General features: G+C 36.2%; 1 protein-coding gene across 4 annotated transcripts in view; it reads left to right on the top strand.

The window, feature by feature from the left end:
* Positions 1–19,162, top strand: part of ITGAV (integrin subunit alpha V) — a 91,320-nt gene that overhangs the window by 42,210 nt on the left and 29,948 nt on the right. For all 4 annotated transcript variants that reach the window (XM_005573672.4, XM_065525744.1, XM_074009565.1 and 1 more), the window contains 9 exons: positions 914–959; positions 3,989–4,114; positions 4,974–5,018; positions 6,479–6,522; positions 6,612–6,668; positions 9,058–9,110; positions 9,856–10,058; positions 14,822–15,013; positions 17,769–17,814. In XM_005573672.4, the coding sequence (XP_005573729.1) occupies positions 914–959; positions 3,989–4,114; positions 4,974–5,018; positions 6,479–6,522; positions 6,612–6,668; positions 9,058–9,110; positions 9,856–10,058; positions 14,822–15,013; positions 17,769–17,814 (812 nt within the window). The remainder of the gene's footprint in view (positions 1–913; positions 960–3,988; positions 4,115–4,973; positions 5,019–6,478; positions 6,523–6,611; positions 6,669–9,057; positions 9,111–9,855; positions 10,059–14,821; positions 15,014–17,768; positions 17,815–19,162) is intronic.

A 19,162-nucleotide genomic window follows, 5' to 3' on the forward strand; every position in this document is an offset into this window, starting at 1 on the left:
TTTTAGGGCTGATGACTTAGAAGTGTCTTTTACATAGCCAAGGCAAAAGATAGTCTGTTGAAAACTTGGAAGGGCTATATGTACATTTGGAGGGGAAAAAAATGTATCTTACCTCCAGCAAGAAGAGATTTCTAAAATATTGTGCTCAAACACAATATACCTAGAATTAGACACTTTTAGTTAGTTAAATGTAAGAAATGCTAGGCAAGCATAATTTGTATATGTATAATACACCCTGAAAATTTTATTCTCAACTTCACTCCTGTTTAGATCTGAGACACTAAAAGTATTTCCTTTAGCAGAAAATTCTTCAGTGATTATAGAAAGAAAATTTGCTATATATAGTCACAAATTTAATATACAAAATTAAGAAGTGACTTTAAAAAATTGTAACCTGATAATACATTGCATTAGTACCTCATTTCAAATATGTGAAGCAGCCAAGATCCACAAGAAGTTGTATATTTTCATATATTAAATGAATACATTATAACTTTTCTTTTAAATTTTGTTTCAGAAAAGATACAGTGAAAACCACTGAAACTGAGTTAGATGAATTTGAGATTTATGATTTTGTTTGCCTTAATATAGATTAGATAGATAGATAGATAGACAGACAGACAGACAGATAGACAGGTACATATAAGACTCAACACTTTAAGAGGCTGAGCTGGGAAGATTGCTTAAAGCCAGGAGTTTGAGAACAGCCTGGGTGAGGGAAGACCTTGTTTATACGAAGAAGAAGAAAAAAAAAAGCATCTTAATTACCCTGGTAATGATATAAAGATACATTACTGTATTGGTCAGTCATATATACAAATACATATATATCTTATGTTTTTCATTGATTTCTATCATTTGAGAGATACTTGTTCTTTAAATATATACCTTTTTGTTGTGTGATTCCATCTAGGCTGACAGAGTACTTCTTGGTGGTCCTGGTAGCTTTTATTGGCAAGGTAGGTTAATATTTTTTAAATTACAATTATTGACTATGTGTCACTGATTCACCTGGCTTATTGTATGCCTATGACATTTTACAAATTATTTTAAAGAAAGAAATGGAAATAACAATTAAAGTATATAAACACTCCATTTTACACAGTGTTTTTTAAAAGAATGTAACATATATAATATATATTAAATGTGTGTATATTCCTAGAAGAAAATAAACTAAATATTTAAAGAGTAAATACATACTTTTGTGTTAAATATATTTTAAAAGTAAATATATATAGTAATTTTAAGTAATTTATTTTTATTGTGTGTGATATATACTTCTTCATATCTATACTCTAGGGGCCATGATACAATCATTAGGCAGTGTGCAAAACCAATCTGTATAGGCCAACTGTGGCATTCTAAAAGTTGCAGGTTTTGAAAGTATTTTGAAGTTGCTCGTTAGGATATTTAAGTGATTATTTTCTTATTACTGATATTGAGAATGATCTCTAGGTGTTGGGGACATCCTAAAAATTGAAGATCTTTTCTGGGTGCCCTGGCTCATGCCTGTAATGCCAGCACTTTGGGAAGCTGAGGCGGAAGGCTCGCTTGAAGCCAGGAGTTCACAACCAGCCTGGGCAGCAAAGTGAGACCCTGTCTCTGCCAAAAAAATAAAACATAAAAAAATAAAGCCAGGTGTGGTGGCCCACGCCTGTAATCCCCGCACTTTGGGAGACCAAGGTAGGCGATCACCTGAGGTCAGGAGTTAGAGACCAACCTGGCCAACATGGTGAAACCCCGTCTCTACTAAAAATACACACATTAGCTGGACATGGTGGTGTGGGCCTGTAATCCCAGCTACTCAGGAGGCTGAGGCAAGAGAATCACTTGAACCCAGGAGGAGGAAGTTGTAGTGAGGCAAGATCATACCACTGTACTCCAGTCTGGGCAACAGAGAGACACTCTGTCTCAAAAAATATATATAAAATAAAATTAGAGAACCTTATTAGGTTTTTAAAAAATGTTAAACTGGCATTGATATAAAGATACATTATTATATTATTCTTCAGTCATTCTGGGAGGCCTAATTAAATTGTCATTCGAACATATGTACAACAGATTATTGCTGACAGTTTGAAAATAGATAACTAAATATTTGCTTTCTTTGTGTATCATTAGAGATATACAGTTATTTATCTCATTAATATATTGACATGTTTAGTTTCTGCTAAAAAGTACTATTTATAAGTTGAACTATTTTGTATTAGCATTCTGTTATTCAAGCATTGTCAGTGTTCGGAAGAATTAGAAATCCTTTGACTATATTGATTTGAAAGTTTCAAATTTTACTCTTGTATTGTACACTATGCTTTCCTGAATTGCTTCTTTGTAGAAAAACTGATGCTTGCTTTTGTCTTGTGGAGAGGGAAGCTAAAGAAGGAGATTTGCTGGAGGGTGACAGGATGGAAGGAGAATAAGAAGGAATGAAAAATAGGAATAAGTAAAATGTTGAAAGAGAAGGCAAAGGAGGGAATAAAAAAAGAGAAAATTCAGGCATCACAGACAGGGATCAGAATGTGATCCCTGTCTCTTTCTAAAACATAGCAAAACTGAAAAATTGGAATTTCTATGGATTATACATCTATTGGGAAATAAAATGATTTTAAAAAATTATAATTGAGTTTTACTGTTTTTCAACAAAAATAGCAGTTCTAAAGTACATATGAGAAAATAGGGGATATTAATACTTTTTAGTTAGGTATAGAAATACAGATTTATTTTTCTTCTTTATTGCTGACTATGTCATTCAGTGGAGGGGAAGGAAGTATCTGATGCGGATGCCTGGGAACCAAAACTGTCAAGGAAACTAAATTTTGTGATTCTCAGTTAGGACTACTTGTTAACTCTGTCTTTTTAAGAGATATAGCTGTGAACATGTATGAATTTTTTTTTAATGCCATAGGTATTGCATAAATAAGAATAATATAAATAGGAATGTGCAATAATTAGGACACAGTAATAAATTAGGACAGAGAGGTACTATTAATATATTTATTAAAATTTTATTACAAGTTTTATGTAATATATAGCTAGCAGACTCAGTGAATTGGCAGATAGTATTTTGTTTTAATAACATTAAAATCAGCAGATGTCACCCTGGATAAGTACGTTAGAATGAATTTTTCCACAGATCTCAGAATTGTAGTTGTTAGAATGGGGAAAAGAATAATGTTTTATTCAGAAGATATAATGAATTTTCCTCTGTTCTTCGATTCAGGAAATGTTTATTGAATTTCATATGTTCTTGGTAGTGCTTAAGCCCAGATGATAAAGTAGTGATAAAGACAGAGAAAGTGTTTCTGTCCTGTAGATTCAATCTCTGTGACTGAACAGATGGGAACAGGACTGAAAATGTTAGCTGTTACACATTTCTTTCTAAAACAGCAGGAATGATAAGAGATTATGGTATCCATATTGTGGAGATAACATTTAATAAACCAGCTATCCTTTCTTGGCATGGAGGGCAAGCTGATTTTTGTGTAGTCATCTAGATTTCTTGTATGCTTAATAACAAGGTTGTGAACAAAGGTGAACTCTCCATTCAGGTTGTTTCCTAAAGATGTTTATATTACTAGTTAAAAAGATATCAATTGAAGCAGTCATTCTGATGATAAAGGTAACAGTATTGTGTCAGTAAATTTTTCATGTTTTAATGGATTAGTTGGGTGATAGCCTTTGATTTCATTTTTCCATATATTTAACATTGCTTTCTAGTGGTTTAAGACAAATCCTGTTTTCTTAAATTTTTATTAACGGAGACTGATTTTAAGTACTGGCTTAAACAGAAATAATTTTAAGTTAAGAATATCCATTTTCAAATTGAGTATGATCAAGGAGAATTATGTAAGGCTAATAATTAGAAGCACTAATATCTAATATTGTTTTCTTTCATGCAGGTACATTATCTGCATCATAAAATCATAAAGATCCCATTAGAAGGTTATTTATTTTATATATATATACACATCTATATACTTCTTTTTAGGTCAGCTTATTTCGGATCAAGTGGCAGAAATCGTATCTAAATATGACCCCAATGTTTACAGCATCAAGTATAATAACCAATTAGCAACTCGGACTGCACAAGCTATTTTTGATGACAGTTATTTGGGTAGGTAAAACCAAAATTTACTCATTTTTGGAATTGTGGTATATTTGCTTTTATCTGCTTATGGTCTTCTAAGCAGAAAAATATTTTATGTGAAATAGATTAGGATTTTTAAAAACATACAGAATATACAGTTTCAAATTGTTAATGAGTACTTTGGTTATGTTACATTTCAGTAATTGAAATTGAAGAGAGCGATTATTTGTGCAGTGATAATAATAATAGCTAGCTTTTAAGATATGCTTACTGTGTTCTGGGCATTCCTCAAGGTGACTTGATTTGTATTCGCTCATTTAATCCTCACAAGTCAAGCATATTGTATTATTCTCATTTTGTAGGTGAAAACACCAAGGCACTGAGATGCAAAATAACTTGCCCAAAGTCATTCGCTTGTAACTTGCTGTTCAGAGATTCAAATGGAGGCATTCTAACTCCTGAAGTTTTATTCATGATGTTAAATAAAAGTTTTGGTCTTTAGGACTTATTAACATGTGTTCTCTCTTTAAATTTCTTTCTAATATATTAAAACAAGTCATATATGACAGAAATAGTACTTGCTGAGAGAATTTATTTGTTGCTTCTTTTTGATGAATTGTAAATTCGCCATTTTTAACAGACTCCTTTGTAAAGTTAATAAGACAATTGTAGTTTTATAATAACAATAGCCTATTTGAGTATTTAACTGAGTTGTTTCATTTAAAATTTATGTGTCATATACATATGAATCTGTTATGACTAGGGGACAAAATATTACATAATTAAAGGAGTTTCTTGAAAATATTTTCAAGGAATGCTTACTCAACAAGCCTGCTGAAGATAACTTCCTTGTCCTGACGCTTCTCCCCTTTGGTTTCCTGTTTAGGTTACTCTGTGGCTGTCGGAGATTTCAATGGTGATGGCATAGATGGTATGAAGTTCTCGAACTATAATCTTTAAAAAAATTAGATTAAACATTTGAAACATGTGGCATTGAAATTTTTGAACAGTTTGAGCGGCTGGGTGCTGTGGCTCAAGCCTGTAATCTCAGCACTTTGGGAGGCCAAGGCGAGTGGATCCCTTGAGCCCTGGAGCTTGAGAATAGTCTGGACAACATGGCAAAATCCAGCCTCTAGAAAAAATACAAAAATTAGCTGGGCACGGTGACGCATACCAGTGTCCAGATATTCAGGAGGCTGAGGTGGGAGGATCGCCAGAGCCCAGGGACGTTGAAGCTGCCATGAGCTGTGATTGCGCCTGCCGCTGCACTCCAGCCTGGGTGACAGAGCCGAGACCCTGTCTCAAAAAAAAAAAAAAAGAAAATTTTAAGCAGTTTGAGCGGCTGGGTGCTGTGGCTGAAGCCTGTAATCTCAGCACTTTGGGAGGCCAAGGCGAGTGAATCCCTTGAGCCCTAGAATTCGAGAACAGTCTGGACAACATGGCAAAATCAAGCCTCTGGAAAAAATACAAAAATTAACTGGGGGCAGCGATGCACACCAGTGTCCAGATACTCAGGAGGCTGAGGTGGGAGGATCGCCAGAGCCCAAGGAGGTTGAAGCCGCCATGAACTGTGATTGCACCTGCCACTGCACTCCAGCCTGGGTGACAGAGCCGAGACCCTGTCTCAAAAAAAAGAAAAAAAGAAAATTTTAAGCAGTTTTAAACCATTGTTATGGAATATAACAGAAGAAATGAGAGAGATGTTGGCACACTGGCGAGAGTCCAGGCTAGGTCTCTGCTAAACTTCTTCTAGTGGCTGCTGAAATTGAGATGGCTACACTTGGCTTCAGTGCCTTTCCTTTCTGCTTCTTTTTAGCCCCCAACACTGTTAGTGATTTCTTTAGCGTTTTCCTCCTTGCCTTCAGCAAATTCATTCCTCTGGGAGAGGCTTAGTTTCTTCTTTCGTTAGGCATCCTTTGTTACCTTCTGGGCCATCTCTGTACCGTTATTATCCCATCCTCTCATTGTCCATCCATCTTCCTTCAGAGCTCCGTTTCGGAATCACAGACTTTACCAGATTTTGATCACATTTCTGTGCCACAGCCATATCTACCCCACTTCAGTTTGCTCTGTATTATTTTTCATTACTGTACATTTAGTTTTTCTTCGTTCTTAGGTTACTTTATCTTGTCTATTCTTGTTTAACAGTATTACAAATGACTTGAAGGCTTATTTGCATATGTTTGAGAGCCTTCAAGAATTTGTATTTGGTAAATTTTGATTTTATAGTTTAAATATGCTGGGCTATTTATTACAGAGTACCAGTTTTTCTAAATTGATTGTTTGTTTTGAACTGAAGTAGTAAAACTTAAAGCTTGCGGACATAGTCACTTCTTGTCTGCAACTTCCAGTGTTGTCTTAAAAAATGAATAATTTGTTTTTTTGTTTCAGACTTTGTTTCAGGAGTTCCAAGAGCAGCAAGGACTTTGGGAATGGTAGGACAGTTAAAAGGTATTTTTTTTTTAAATCTCTAAGTTATCTTCTATTTTACTAGATTTCATATATTTCTGTTTTTCCTTCACAGGTTTATATTTATGATGGGAAGAACATGTCCTCCATATACAATTTTACTGGCGATCAGGTATGCTTCCAGAATATGATCGCCCTCTCCCACTATAAAGGCCGTATGTACTCATTGGAGTAGATTTGTGAAATATAAAAGTATAAAAGTGAACTATAATCTCATCAAATAGATAATTCATCCAACTCTTATCATTTTGGTCAAACTATTATCATAGTTTTTGAGTGTGTGTGTGTGTGTGTATAAACAAAAATTGGTTTACTCTGTATTTTTCATTTTGTCTTGCCTTTTTCACTCAATATTTTATTATCAGAGTTTCCTAATGTCTTAAAACTTTCTTTGGCAGTATCAGAATGATTTAATGATTCCATAACATTCAATATTCTACATATAAGATGGGCTTTACATATTTCATCTTTGCTTTAGCCAAAGTAATTTGGATATTTTGGCTTGTTTTTGTCTGCCTTTTTGTTTTTTTAGGAAATACAAAATCACATACACACAAAACCACAAAGACTTTCTTTTTCTTTACTGGTAACATTAAATTCTTTTCTAAGGATGATCTATACCTTATAATTTTATTAGATGCAACAGAAAGCATGGCACAGGTGTGTATTATAGATATTACAAGTGAACTTCATTTGTACTACATGAAATAAGATATTTCTCAGCTAAAAAATGCTAGTGCTTTTTAAGTATTAGACATTCTCTGCGAGTTCAGGCATTTTATAATATTCTCTGTTGTATGTCTCAGATAATTATACCATAAGTTGGTAATGATGAAGAAAAATTTGAACAGTAGGTAGAGAAAAATCTTTCTCAAAGCTTGCAGATCTGGGATCCAAGCCTTTTTGTTCAGTTGAGATTGTTGGGCTTTGGGATAGGATTGATAGGATGACTGACTAGACTCAAGGTCCCCAGAAACCTCTTCCCATTTTTGTGGCGGTCAGGATTGAGGCACAACCTGGGGAGCCCTGCAGTTGACAGGCAGTTAGGGTTGCTGCAGGGGTGTTCCCTTTGTTCAGTTGTGGCTTCTCCAGCTCAAGCAGCTTCTCCTGTCTGGTGACCATGTATGAGTCTGGATCCTACTGCATGCAGTCAGTGATACTTGCTTTATTCTTCTTCTACTATTGGGAAGTGGGGGTGACTAGAGAGGAGTGGGAAAGTTGGCTTTTATATGGGTACAAACCTGGGTTTTCCATGCTCGGTCTGTTATTGCATTGGATAAGGTATTTGCTGCTGAAAATTTGGTTCCTTATTTATAAAAATAGGGATGCTGGCAACTTCCTCATGGGACAGTTGTGAGAATCAAAAGAAAACATTTGAATCATAGTGCCCGGGACAAAATGTGTCTCAGTAAATGCCATCCTTTCTTTACACTTCCAAGCCAAACACTGTAGGTCACTAAGGCCCATGAATATTATTCTGTTACATTCTAGTCAGCACATCAACCTTGTACCCCAAGCACAGTATGTTTTATTTCACCAGCTTTGATCTTGTCATTTAAAACAGAACACACCTTTCATTTTCCCAATTACACTGTATCAACCCAAAATAGATAATGTAGGAATCTCCCTTATCATTCTCTCTTGATATCTGAGCCAATCAAATTTGAGAAGCATTGCTAACTTTCCTTGTTTGGTTTGTTGACTCATTTTTCACCTTACTTTGTATTTAATCTGTCATCTCTTTTAGTTTTGTTTTGCACTTTGAGCTCTCTTTAGAGCTTTCCTTTTTCACATTTATTTACAGCTAAGCTGCTCACCCTATGAAAGCCAGTGGTGTCCTGTGGTAGGGAAAAGGACATTTCTGCTCCCTGTGCATTATAAGCTCATAATAAACCCAAACACATTTGTACTGTGTGTAATTCAAAAGCAAAACCATGTGGCAAGTAATCGATAGAGGTATGACACAAAAATGAGCTCCTTTCAATATCTTTCCAAATAGTAATTTTTAAACAGTAGTAGTAGTTTCACATAGGGGAGCCAATTATTATCTATTATGAATAATTATTTATTAACCTCATGACATAGGCATCCATATAAAACTTGTTGGGTTCAATCACAACATTTGTCTGTGACTATGTATCTTTGTTAGTGTGCTTGTGTCTGGTATGTTTTGGGAAATGGAGAGAAAGGGAGATAATAGGGTAGGCCTAGGAAGGAGAATTGATAGTCCTTAGACTTAAATGTCATATGTCAACAACACTGGAATGATATACATGTAATATATTGTGTCCTAGGAATATATTGTGTCTAGGAAAACAACAAGCCTCATTACCTGATTGTCATTGTGTTGGTAGAATAAACAAAAGACAAGACATTTAGATTGAAGCACTATATGCAGAGAAAAAAAATAACCCTTTCTATTTGGTACATATCTTACAAATGTTAATTGTCTAAACTAATTGAATGAAATATAAACATTTCATTTTCATCTTTTCATCCAGATGGCTGCATATTTCGGGTTTTCTGTAGCTGCCACTGACATTAATGGAGATGAGTAAGTTTAAAAAAATGTTTCCAGAAAGTTATCTTCTCATGTTTATGAATACTTTACTCAAACTAAACATTTTTTTCTGCTGTTTTTGTATTCCTTTTCTGCTAATCTTTCTGTTTAAGGAAACAATTTGAAGCAACCTTAATCATGAATTCTAGAAGACCTCTATGTTTGTGGCCGGGTGTGGTGGCTCATGCCTGTAATCCCAGCACTTTGGGAGGCCAGGGTGGGCGGATCACAAGGTCAGGAGATCGAGACCATCCTGGCTAACACAGTGAAACCCCGTCTGTACTAGGAATACAAAAATTTAGCCGGGCGTGGTGGCGGGCGCCTGTAGTCCCAGCTACTCTGGAGGCTGAGGCAGGAGAATGGCATGAACCCAAGAGGCGGAGTTTGCAGTGAGCCGAGCTCATGCCACTGCACTCCAGCCTGGGAGACAGAATGAGATCCGTCTCAAAAATAAAATAAAATAAAATAAAATAGAAAAAAAAAAGAAAACCTCTATGTATGTTCTGTTTTTTTCAGTAGCTTTTATAACATGAACAAATAATTGTATGAATTACTCATAGTTTCTTAAAAGAATTAAAGGAAGGTTTGAATTTGAAATGGGTGCTCTGGTAATCATTTTGTGTTTCACTGTGGGTGTGAGAGATGCAGAAAGAGGAAAAGTGAGTTGTAATAAGAAAGAAAATGCCTACTAAGATATGAAATGTGATCTTGCTTTGGTGAGAAGATTCTGTTCTTTAAGTTATGCAGATGTGTTTATTGGAGCACCTCTCTTCATGGATCGTGGCTCTGATGGCAAACTCCAGGAGGTGGGGCAGGTCTCAGTGTCTCTACAGAGAGCTTCAGGAGACTTCCAGACAACAAAGCTGAATGGGTTTGAGGTCTTTGCACGGTTTGGCAGTGCCATCGCTCCTTTGGGAGATCTGGACCAGGATGGTTTCAATGGTAAGATCAAAGTTTAGCAGCTGCAGGTCCCTGATTATCTGTGTCCACCTGGAAAAGTCCTGTAACTCCATCTGTAGGAGTCTACACAAGCAAATCTCCTTCCTGGAAAGGTGGATTGTGTGTCAGTGAGTAACACACCAAATTTAAAGACAGATTGCTATTTTTCTTTAAAAATCAGAGCAAAGATTTCAAAAATTGATTCTCATGAGTTATTATTCACTCAGCCTCCAATTAGAAGGTCAGAATGATTACTTTCTGAAATGAACCTTCATTCCCCTGGCACCTCCTGCTAGCTGGTGGCTTCATGTGTTTCTGCATCCTGCTTAGCAGCAGTGCCCTCTTCTGTTCATTTGGCTACAAGTGTTAAAAAAATGCTTCTAGGCACATTGTCAAGGCAATGCTGACTAATGCATACCTCAAAGAGATGATTTCCCATTAATAATTTTAAGGCCATAACTTTGTTGTAGCTGTCCAAAATGTTCTGAGGGATGTTATATCTCCCTTCATGGTGGCATATTGAAAGTATAAGCCTATTCTTTTATAATAGTACCATTTTAATAGTTGTCGATATCTTTAAAAAGGAAAGTTTGCTTTTACTTTAGAACTCTTCAGAAACATGAAATATTGGTCACAAATTACCAAGAATTTTTTTTAAAAAATCTATTAAAAACCTTTCTAGAGATCACAGAATGGATAGTTGAACTAGTTTGTGTAATCAACAGGATAGTAAGCATATGCCTCCTTAAAACTTAAAGGAAAGGTATACATTAAGAAGAAAACTTTAAAAATACAAATGACTTGTTGTATGTCTCAAATAATAGTGGAAAGGTAAATGTTGTTTGCCCTCAAGATTTTACACCTGTCTTGTGGGTAGGTGATATCATTTACTAGAAGTGTCATCTGGAAGATTAACCCTAGATGTTTCTTTCTTTTTTTTATTTTTTATTATTTTTTTTATTTTTGAGGCAGCATCTCACTGTCACCCAGGCTACAATGCAGTGGTGCAATCAGGGCTCACTGCAGCTTCAACCTCCCAGGGTCAAGAGATCCTCCCACTTCGGCCTCCTGAGTAGCTGGGACTACAGGCTCCTACCACCATGCCCTGCTAATTTTTTTGATTTTTAGTAGACCTCAGGTCTTGCCATATTACCCAGGCTGGTCTCTAACTCCTGAGCTCAAGTGATCCTCCTGCCTCAGCTGCACGAAGTGCTGGAATTACAGATGTGAGCCACTGTGCCTGGCCAACCATAGAAGTTTCGGTGGTATGGAACATCTACTCAGAGGTACATTTGCTACCTAAAATAGAGGCTTGAAGATTTTTACCGCCAAGAGAACTTAGCATAAATCAAATGGAGCTATGGTATGAAGTTCATAATAAAATGTGAAAAGAACACTATAGAACAGACCAAATCATTACTTAATCATAACAAAAACTACATAGGAAACACAGGGCTAAGTTTGAGGTTCCACCATGAATAAAGTTAATGAATTCTTTGCTATGTAGCTGAGCCTCTGTCACCCAGGTCTTCTGGGAAGCCTGGTCATGTTTGCTGTCACCTTGTCTTGATGTTATTCCAGTTACTTTAAAGAAAGTTTTCTCATTATTATGATCTAGCCAACATCTCTTCCAGCTTTCTAAGTTTTTGTTATAATGTATTGTCTGTCAGTACAACAAATGTAGACAACAGCTTAAAAAATGTGAAGTTTTACAATGATTTTACAAAGGGGTAAAATATAGATAGATACCATAGAGGATGATTATGGTCTCCCAGGGTTTCTCCTTGGGTCTTACTGTACCAAATAGTAGATTGTGAATGATAATGTCTTTAGTGAAAAATTATCTGAGCTGTATTTATGTATAGTATTTAATACATATGTGTAAATATAGATACATTATGCATATATATGTTCAATTAGTTATAAGTTAGATCTTTTGTTGTTGTTCATACATGAAGACATTAAGTGTCATTGCTCCTGTATTCCTATATTCCTCTCCACCTGCCCGCACCCTAGGCATCATCAAGAGGGATTTTGAAAACAAAACAATAAAGTTATGTTCCAAAATTTTATATAGCCCAAAGGTAATTATGTGCAGTTTTGATCAGTACTCTTCCAGGAAAAGCAGAGGAAATAAAGAAAAACAGGAAAGAGCAACTAAAATGATCAAAGGAAGAAACTGATTGTGTGAAGGTGTAGGATCTTCCAGACTCGACAGATGATAGTGAAGAGAGAAGATGATTAACATGTATAAAATAATGAAGGGTTTAGAAAGTTACAGATAATTTTTATTAAACAGTCACTCAACATTGGAGCCATCTTTTGTTGGAAAATTATATTTTAATGAATACTTTATATTTTTATTATTTATTGAGACAGGGTCTTCCTCTGTCACCCAAGCTGTCACGTACCAGTGCAGTGGTACGATCATAGCTCACTGCAGACTTGACCTCCCAGGCTCAAGCAGTTCTCTTACCTCACCGTCCCAAGTAGCTGGGACTACTAGTGTGCACCTCCTTGCATGGCTAATTTTTGTATTTTTTGTAGAGATGGGGCTTTGCCATGTTGCCAAAGCTGGTCTCAAACTCCTGGGCTTAAGCAATCTGCCTGCCTCGGCCTCCAAACGTGATAGGATTAAAACATGAGCTACCGTGGCCAGCCTATTTTAATAAATACTTTATTAATGCATATGTCAGTATAGAAGTTATGCTTATCTTTGTTTTTGTTTGTTTGTTTGTTTTGTTTTTTTAGACAGAGTCTTACTCTGTCACTAGGCTGGAGTGCAGTAGCACCATCTCGGCTCACTGCAACCTCCACCTCCCGGGTTCAAGCAATTCCCTTGCCTAAGCCTCCTGAGTAGCTGGGACTACAGGCACCAACCACCACGCTTGGCTAATTTTTGTATTTTTAGTAGACATGGAGTTTCACCATGTTGGCCAGGATGGTCTTGATCTCTTGACCTTGTGACCCACCTGCCTTGGCCTCCCAAAGTGCTAGGATTACAGGCGTGAGCCACTGCACCCGGCCAACTTACCTTTTAAGGGTTAAAAAAGGATAAAAAGAATACTTTTACGTAACTAAGGTACTCATTTTTAAGGATAACAAATTCTTAGTTGGTATTTACTGCAGGCCAGGCACTCTTCTAGGTGGTAAAAATGAGTATAAATCAGTCTACTCATGTCTTTAAGAAACTCAGCATCCAATGGGGACAGCATATATGTGTTAAAAAAAAAAAAAAGCACCTCAGTGTGATCATCAGTGTTTGAGATCCCAGGCTTAATGGTCTCATAAAGGATGAGTTATCAAGGTATTATCAATGTTTCAGGGGAGCCATGAGACAGTGAGGCATGGCTTATTAAGGAGCTGTGAGACAGCTCGTGTACATTAAGGAAATTGAGGCAATTTGTTATGGCTGGTACTTAGAGTCTGTGATAGGCAAGATACGACATGTCCTTGGTCTCATGAAGCTTATGTTCTATAGCTTACTTATTTTGTGTGGTCATTGAATAAGTAAACGATGGGGAAATCCAGATAGTGATAAAGATGGTGGATTTTTTTACAAGGCAAGGTAATATAATAAGAGTTTTGGGATAGAGAGGGTGATAGAGAAAGTAGGGGGTTGAGGGGGTGGCGCACTGCTGCATAGGGTAGCTAGGGAATAGCTTGCTGACAGAATGACATCTGATCTAATGTCAATGACATTGATCTATCATTGGGACAAATAGAAGGAATAGAGTTGTAAAAGCACTGGAGCAAAAGCTGTTAAGGCAGAGAGAACAGCAAATATAAGTCCATAGTTGGCAACTAGCTTGGGGTGTTTAAGAAACAGAAAAAAAGGCCAGGATTGCTGGGAAGAGTAAATAAGGGTAAAAAACTGGATGGTGTGGGGGTGGGGATGGGGAGAAGAATGAGATTTGCATACTAAATAATGGGAATACCAGGTAGGGTTTAGAACTTACTCTAAATGCTTTGGGAACTAATTGAAGGATTTTAAGAAGGGGATGGGTGTGACATGATATGGTGAATGTTTGGCCCTTTAGAAGAGAAAGTTACAGAGGCAAGGGTAGAAGTGGGAGGCCTCTTAAAAGGCTGTTTAAAAGCAAAATACGGCAATGACTTGTCTAGGGTGGCAGCAGCAGCAGAGAGAAGTGGGCAGATTGGTAATATATTTTAGAAGTAGAAAAGATCATTTGGTGTTTGGGGTTTTTTAAAGATTTAAAATGTTATTCATTTATCTTATCTCAGTGTAAGTTGAGCAAGATCAAGATGAAGTCACAACTTTCAAATTTCTGAGCAGATTGGCTTCTGTTCAGAAAAAACAATACCATCCGTAAATAAATTAACTAGAATTTTGAGAGTGAAAATAAACTTTAGATGAATCTTTTGATGTGCCCTTCTCCCATCCCCTACCTCCTAGTTTTAACGAGGAAGCATTTGTGGTCCAGAAAGTTTAAGTGATTTGTTTAAGGTCAGAGCCAGATCATCTGGCTCTAAATTAATGTCTTTTCTGTACAGTTTTGCTTGAGTTTCCTTGAATTAGATTATTGCTTGTGGATAAGGAGTACCCTACTGAACTTCAAATTAATATTTATCATGATAAATGGGTTCTATAAATATTAAGATCTGTACAAATAATTACAAGTACTGAAACATTTTTCTCTTCATCCTTGTCCTCTTCCCCCTCTTCTCTCGTTCCTTCCTCATTCTTCCCTTTCTTTTCCTCCTGCTTCTGTCATGCTCCTTCCCCCTCCTCTTTTTCCCCACAGATATTGCAATTGCTGCTCCATATGGGGGTGAAGATAAAAAAGGAATTGTTTATATCTTCAATGGAAGATCAACTGGCTTGAACGCAGTCCCATCTCAAATCCTTGAAGGGCAGTGGGCTGCTCGAAGCATGCCACCAAGCTTTGGCTATTCAATGAAAGGAGCCACAGATATAGACAAAAATGGATATCCAGGTGCTGTCTTATCAACACATAGAGCCCTTAGATTTTTCAGTCCTAATAGCAAATAGTATTAGTTACTGTTCTTGATTTATATTATAAATTATTGCAATTCAGTATTTCATGTGTTGATCAAACCTCTAAAATATTCAAGGCATCATTCCCATCACCTAAGAGGATATGAATAAAAGTCAGCTGTCTTTCCTGGGAGTGTATACAGTACACTCTGAGTTTCTCCTGTAGTCTTTAATGAAATGTCAGAGAAGAGTATTACAGAAGCTATAAACAAAAGCTAAATGCTCATTCTAAGCTGTTTTAATGTTACCTATCTTTTTTATTTTTTTAATTATGTAGAATTTATGTACTTGACTAATAGTTGTGATTTTTTTTTTTTTTTTTTTTTATGGACAAGGTATGGCTCTGTTGCCCAGGCTGGAGTACAGTGGCACAATCTTGGCTCATTACAGCCTCCACCTTCTGGGCTGAAGCCATCCTCCCACCTCAGCCTCCTGAGTAGCTGGGACTACAGGCACACACCACCATGCCTGGCTACTTTTTGTATGGTTTGCAAAGAGTGGTTTTTGCCATGTTGCCCAGGCTGGTCTCAAACTCATGAGCTCAAGCGATCCACCTGCTGTGGCCTCCCAAAGTGCTGGGAATTAATACATGAGTTAATTTAAGCTCATTTTTGTAGCTCATTATTATACCATTTCTGAATGTAAAAAGAGACTGAGAAAGGCAGTTTGCCCAAGTTGCCCCCTGCATGGGTCCAATAGAGCAAGCAAGACCTTTTTCTGGTTCTTACACACTTTGAAGCATTATAAATGTATCTAGGATCAAAGTAGATCTTTTCTTTAAATGAAATACAGTGTAGAAAATTTAGATGACCTTTGTGTTGAAACACTTAATACGAGCTCAATATACAAGTATGTTGGTCTGTTTCCAGAAATAAGACATGAAGTTGATTCTCATAAATTAATATTATTTTAGAGTTTTTTTGTTATAAATGCAATATATTTATTATAGAACTTTTAGAAAATACATCAAAGCATATCTTTTCGATTTTTTTTTTTACTATGCAGTCACACACATTTTTTTAAAAAGGAAATCATGGTTTTATATGCTGTTTATGGTGTGTTTTATTCAACGTTTCAGGAACATTTCTTTATTACTCTTCTAAAACATGAATTTTGTTTCCCTTTGTAACAAATAGCTGTATCGTATCTTATTTACCTTATTTTGTGGCATTTTTATCTTTCTTTATAATTCTTTTGCATATCTCTGATTATGTCATTAGGACAAAATTCAAGAATCACTGTGTCAAGTGTGTGCACTTCTTTTTTTAAGGATGTTGATACACATGGTCAAGTTACCATCCCACTCCCTCCACAGGAAGGTTTTTGTCAACTTTTTAAAGCACTCACCAGCAGTCAATGAGTCATTGTTTTCCCACACTTGTGCCTCTTTTAAAATAATTTTAAACTGTATAACAGGTGGACTGGGTATTTTAACTAACAGTTTGTGATTCTAGAAATAAGGCATGCGTTTGATTCTTTTTTTGTTTTTGAAACTAAGTCTCGCTCTGTCACCCAGGCTGGAGTGCAGTGGTGTGATCTCTGCTCACTGTAAACTTCACCGCCCAGGTTCAAGCGATTCTTCTGCCTCAGCCTCCTGAGTAGCTGGGATTACAGGCAGGTGCCACCACACCTGGCTAATTTTTGTATTTTTAGTAGTGATGGAGTTTCACCTTGTTGATCAGGCTGGTCTTAGGCTGGTCTCAAACTCCTGACCTCGTGATCTGCCTGCCTCAGCCTCCCAAAGTGCTGGGATTACAGGCATGATCCACCATGCCCGGCTATGAGGTTGGTTCTTCACTATACACAAATAAAAATGATTATTTTTACTAATAATCTAATGTATAGTTAAGAATCAACCTCATGTTGTTATTTGTGTATATACATATTTACTTCTGTGAATTTCCTTTTTGTGTCTTTTTTTCTTCTTTGCTACTGGGATGGTATTTTGTTTTTCTTTCATTCATTCATTTTTTTAAAATTTTCACAGTAACTTAAATGTTACGAATATTAACTCCTTAACGCTTGTATGTATTTTCTAGTTTGTCACATTTGCATTTTGAGCTTAAAGTTTTAAACTTTTATGTAATCAAATCTCTCTGTTTTTATGTTTTTTTTCATGTGCTTTTCTGTTTAGAAAAGACTTCCTCAAATTTAGCTTGGGTATAGATAGAGCTATGAGCTGTGAGATAGAGCTCTCATTTTTCTTTTCCTGAACTGTGAACCAGTTGAACCAGTGGCATATGAAAACTAATGTGTTTCATTCTTGCTGATTTGAGTGCTGCTATCGTATTTTATATTTATATGTATATACATATATATTATATATAGGAAATAGAAAAGAAATTTTATAGTAAGATTGTAAAATCCACAGGCATCTATAAAGCTTTTTCCTTTGGCAGTATGTATGTTTGGCAGGTGTATGCTTATCGTTGCTACTTTTTACTAAATATTCATTTAAAAGATTTATCTCCACCTAGATGAAAGTCTACTTTATAATAAGCATTTTCCACTGATGGTAGTTTGTTTACAGTTTTCATATATTTTATCCTTTTATATGATATCTTACAACCTCTTAATGAATAGTTTTGAGAATATGTTCAAGCCTTTTTATGTTCATTGAAAATTTTATAGAATGGTATATACATTTTAAAAACTATTATCATTATTAACATGTTTTTCCATTCTTTCTTAAGACTTAATTGTAGGAGCTTTTGGTGTAGATCGAGCTATCTTATACAGGTGAGCATTTTCTGTATCCTGTAATATAGGAATATTCTGAATTATTTGAACGTTTTTTAACTGTCAGTGTTTGAATTTTAGTTTAATTTTCTTGAAATAATGATAAAATTTGTTCTTTCTATTCATGATTTGCTGCAGGCAAATAGTATTATTTTTATTGATACGTAATAATTGCACATATTTATGGGGTACATGTGATATTTTGATACATTCATACAATGTAATGATCAAATCAGAGTAATTAGGATATTCATCATCTCAAACATTTATCATTTATTTGTGTTGGAAACATTCAGAATCCTCTCTTCTAGCCTCTCTTGTAGCTATTTTGATTTTTTCTTTTCTTTGGAGACAGAGTTTCGTTGCAATGGGACCATCTCGGCTCCCTGGAACCTCTGCGCCCTGGGTTCAAGCCATTCTCATGCCTCGACCTCCCAAGTAGCTGGGGTTATAGGCACATGCCACCACACCGGCTAATTTTTGTAATTTTAGTAGAGACAGGGTTTTGCCCTGTTGGCCAAACTGGTCCTGAACTCCTAGCCTGAAGTGATCCACTCACCTCAGCCTCCCAAAGTGCTGTGATTACTGTCATGAGCCACTATGCCCAGCCAGCTATTTTGAAATGTACAATAAATTATTGTTAACTATAGCCAATCTGTGGTGCTATTGAACACTGGAACGTCTGTCTTTTTTTTTTTTTTTTTTTGCCCAGTCTGGAGTACAGTGGTGCAATCTTGGCTCAATGCAACCTTCGCCTCCCAGGTGCTAGTGATTCTCGTGCCTCAGCTTCCCGAGGAGCTGGGACTACAGGCATGCGCCACAACACCTGGCTAATTTTGTGTATTTTTGGTAGAGACAGGGTCTTGCCATGTTGCCTGGGCTGGTCTTGACCTCCTAGCCTCAAGTGATCCACCCGCCTCAGCCTCCCAAAGTGCTGGGATTACAGGTGTGAGCCACTTTGCTCGCCCATTCTTTGTCTTTTAAATTATGTTCAAAGGTATTCTCCTGTAGATTTAATCTCTCTAAAAATTGTCTGGGTTTACATTTTCCTATAAGAAGCAGGAAATTAACCTCATGCTTATGTCTTGGTATTCTCTGACCACAAGGTTAGTATCTAATGAAACCCGAAATGAATATTTTTACTAGAGCAATATGTATGAATTTATATATTTCTATTTCCCAATTTCTTATATATCCCCAGTTATTCTCTGTATTTCATCAGTTCCTCAGAATATCAGTTGGCATCCCAGGTAGTTAAGATGTTTACATATCTATGATCTGAGTTTATACATGGCAGGAATACTAACATTAGTGCTGTGTAGAGTTTGTGATGGGTCAATTTAATTGT

The sequence above is a fragment of the Macaca fascicularis genome, chromosome 12 (assembly GCF_037993035.2).
Source record: "Macaca fascicularis isolate 582-1 chromosome 12, T2T-MFA8v1.1".
Taxonomy (NCBI): domain Eukaryota; kingdom Metazoa; phylum Chordata; class Mammalia; order Primates; family Cercopithecidae; genus Macaca; species Macaca fascicularis.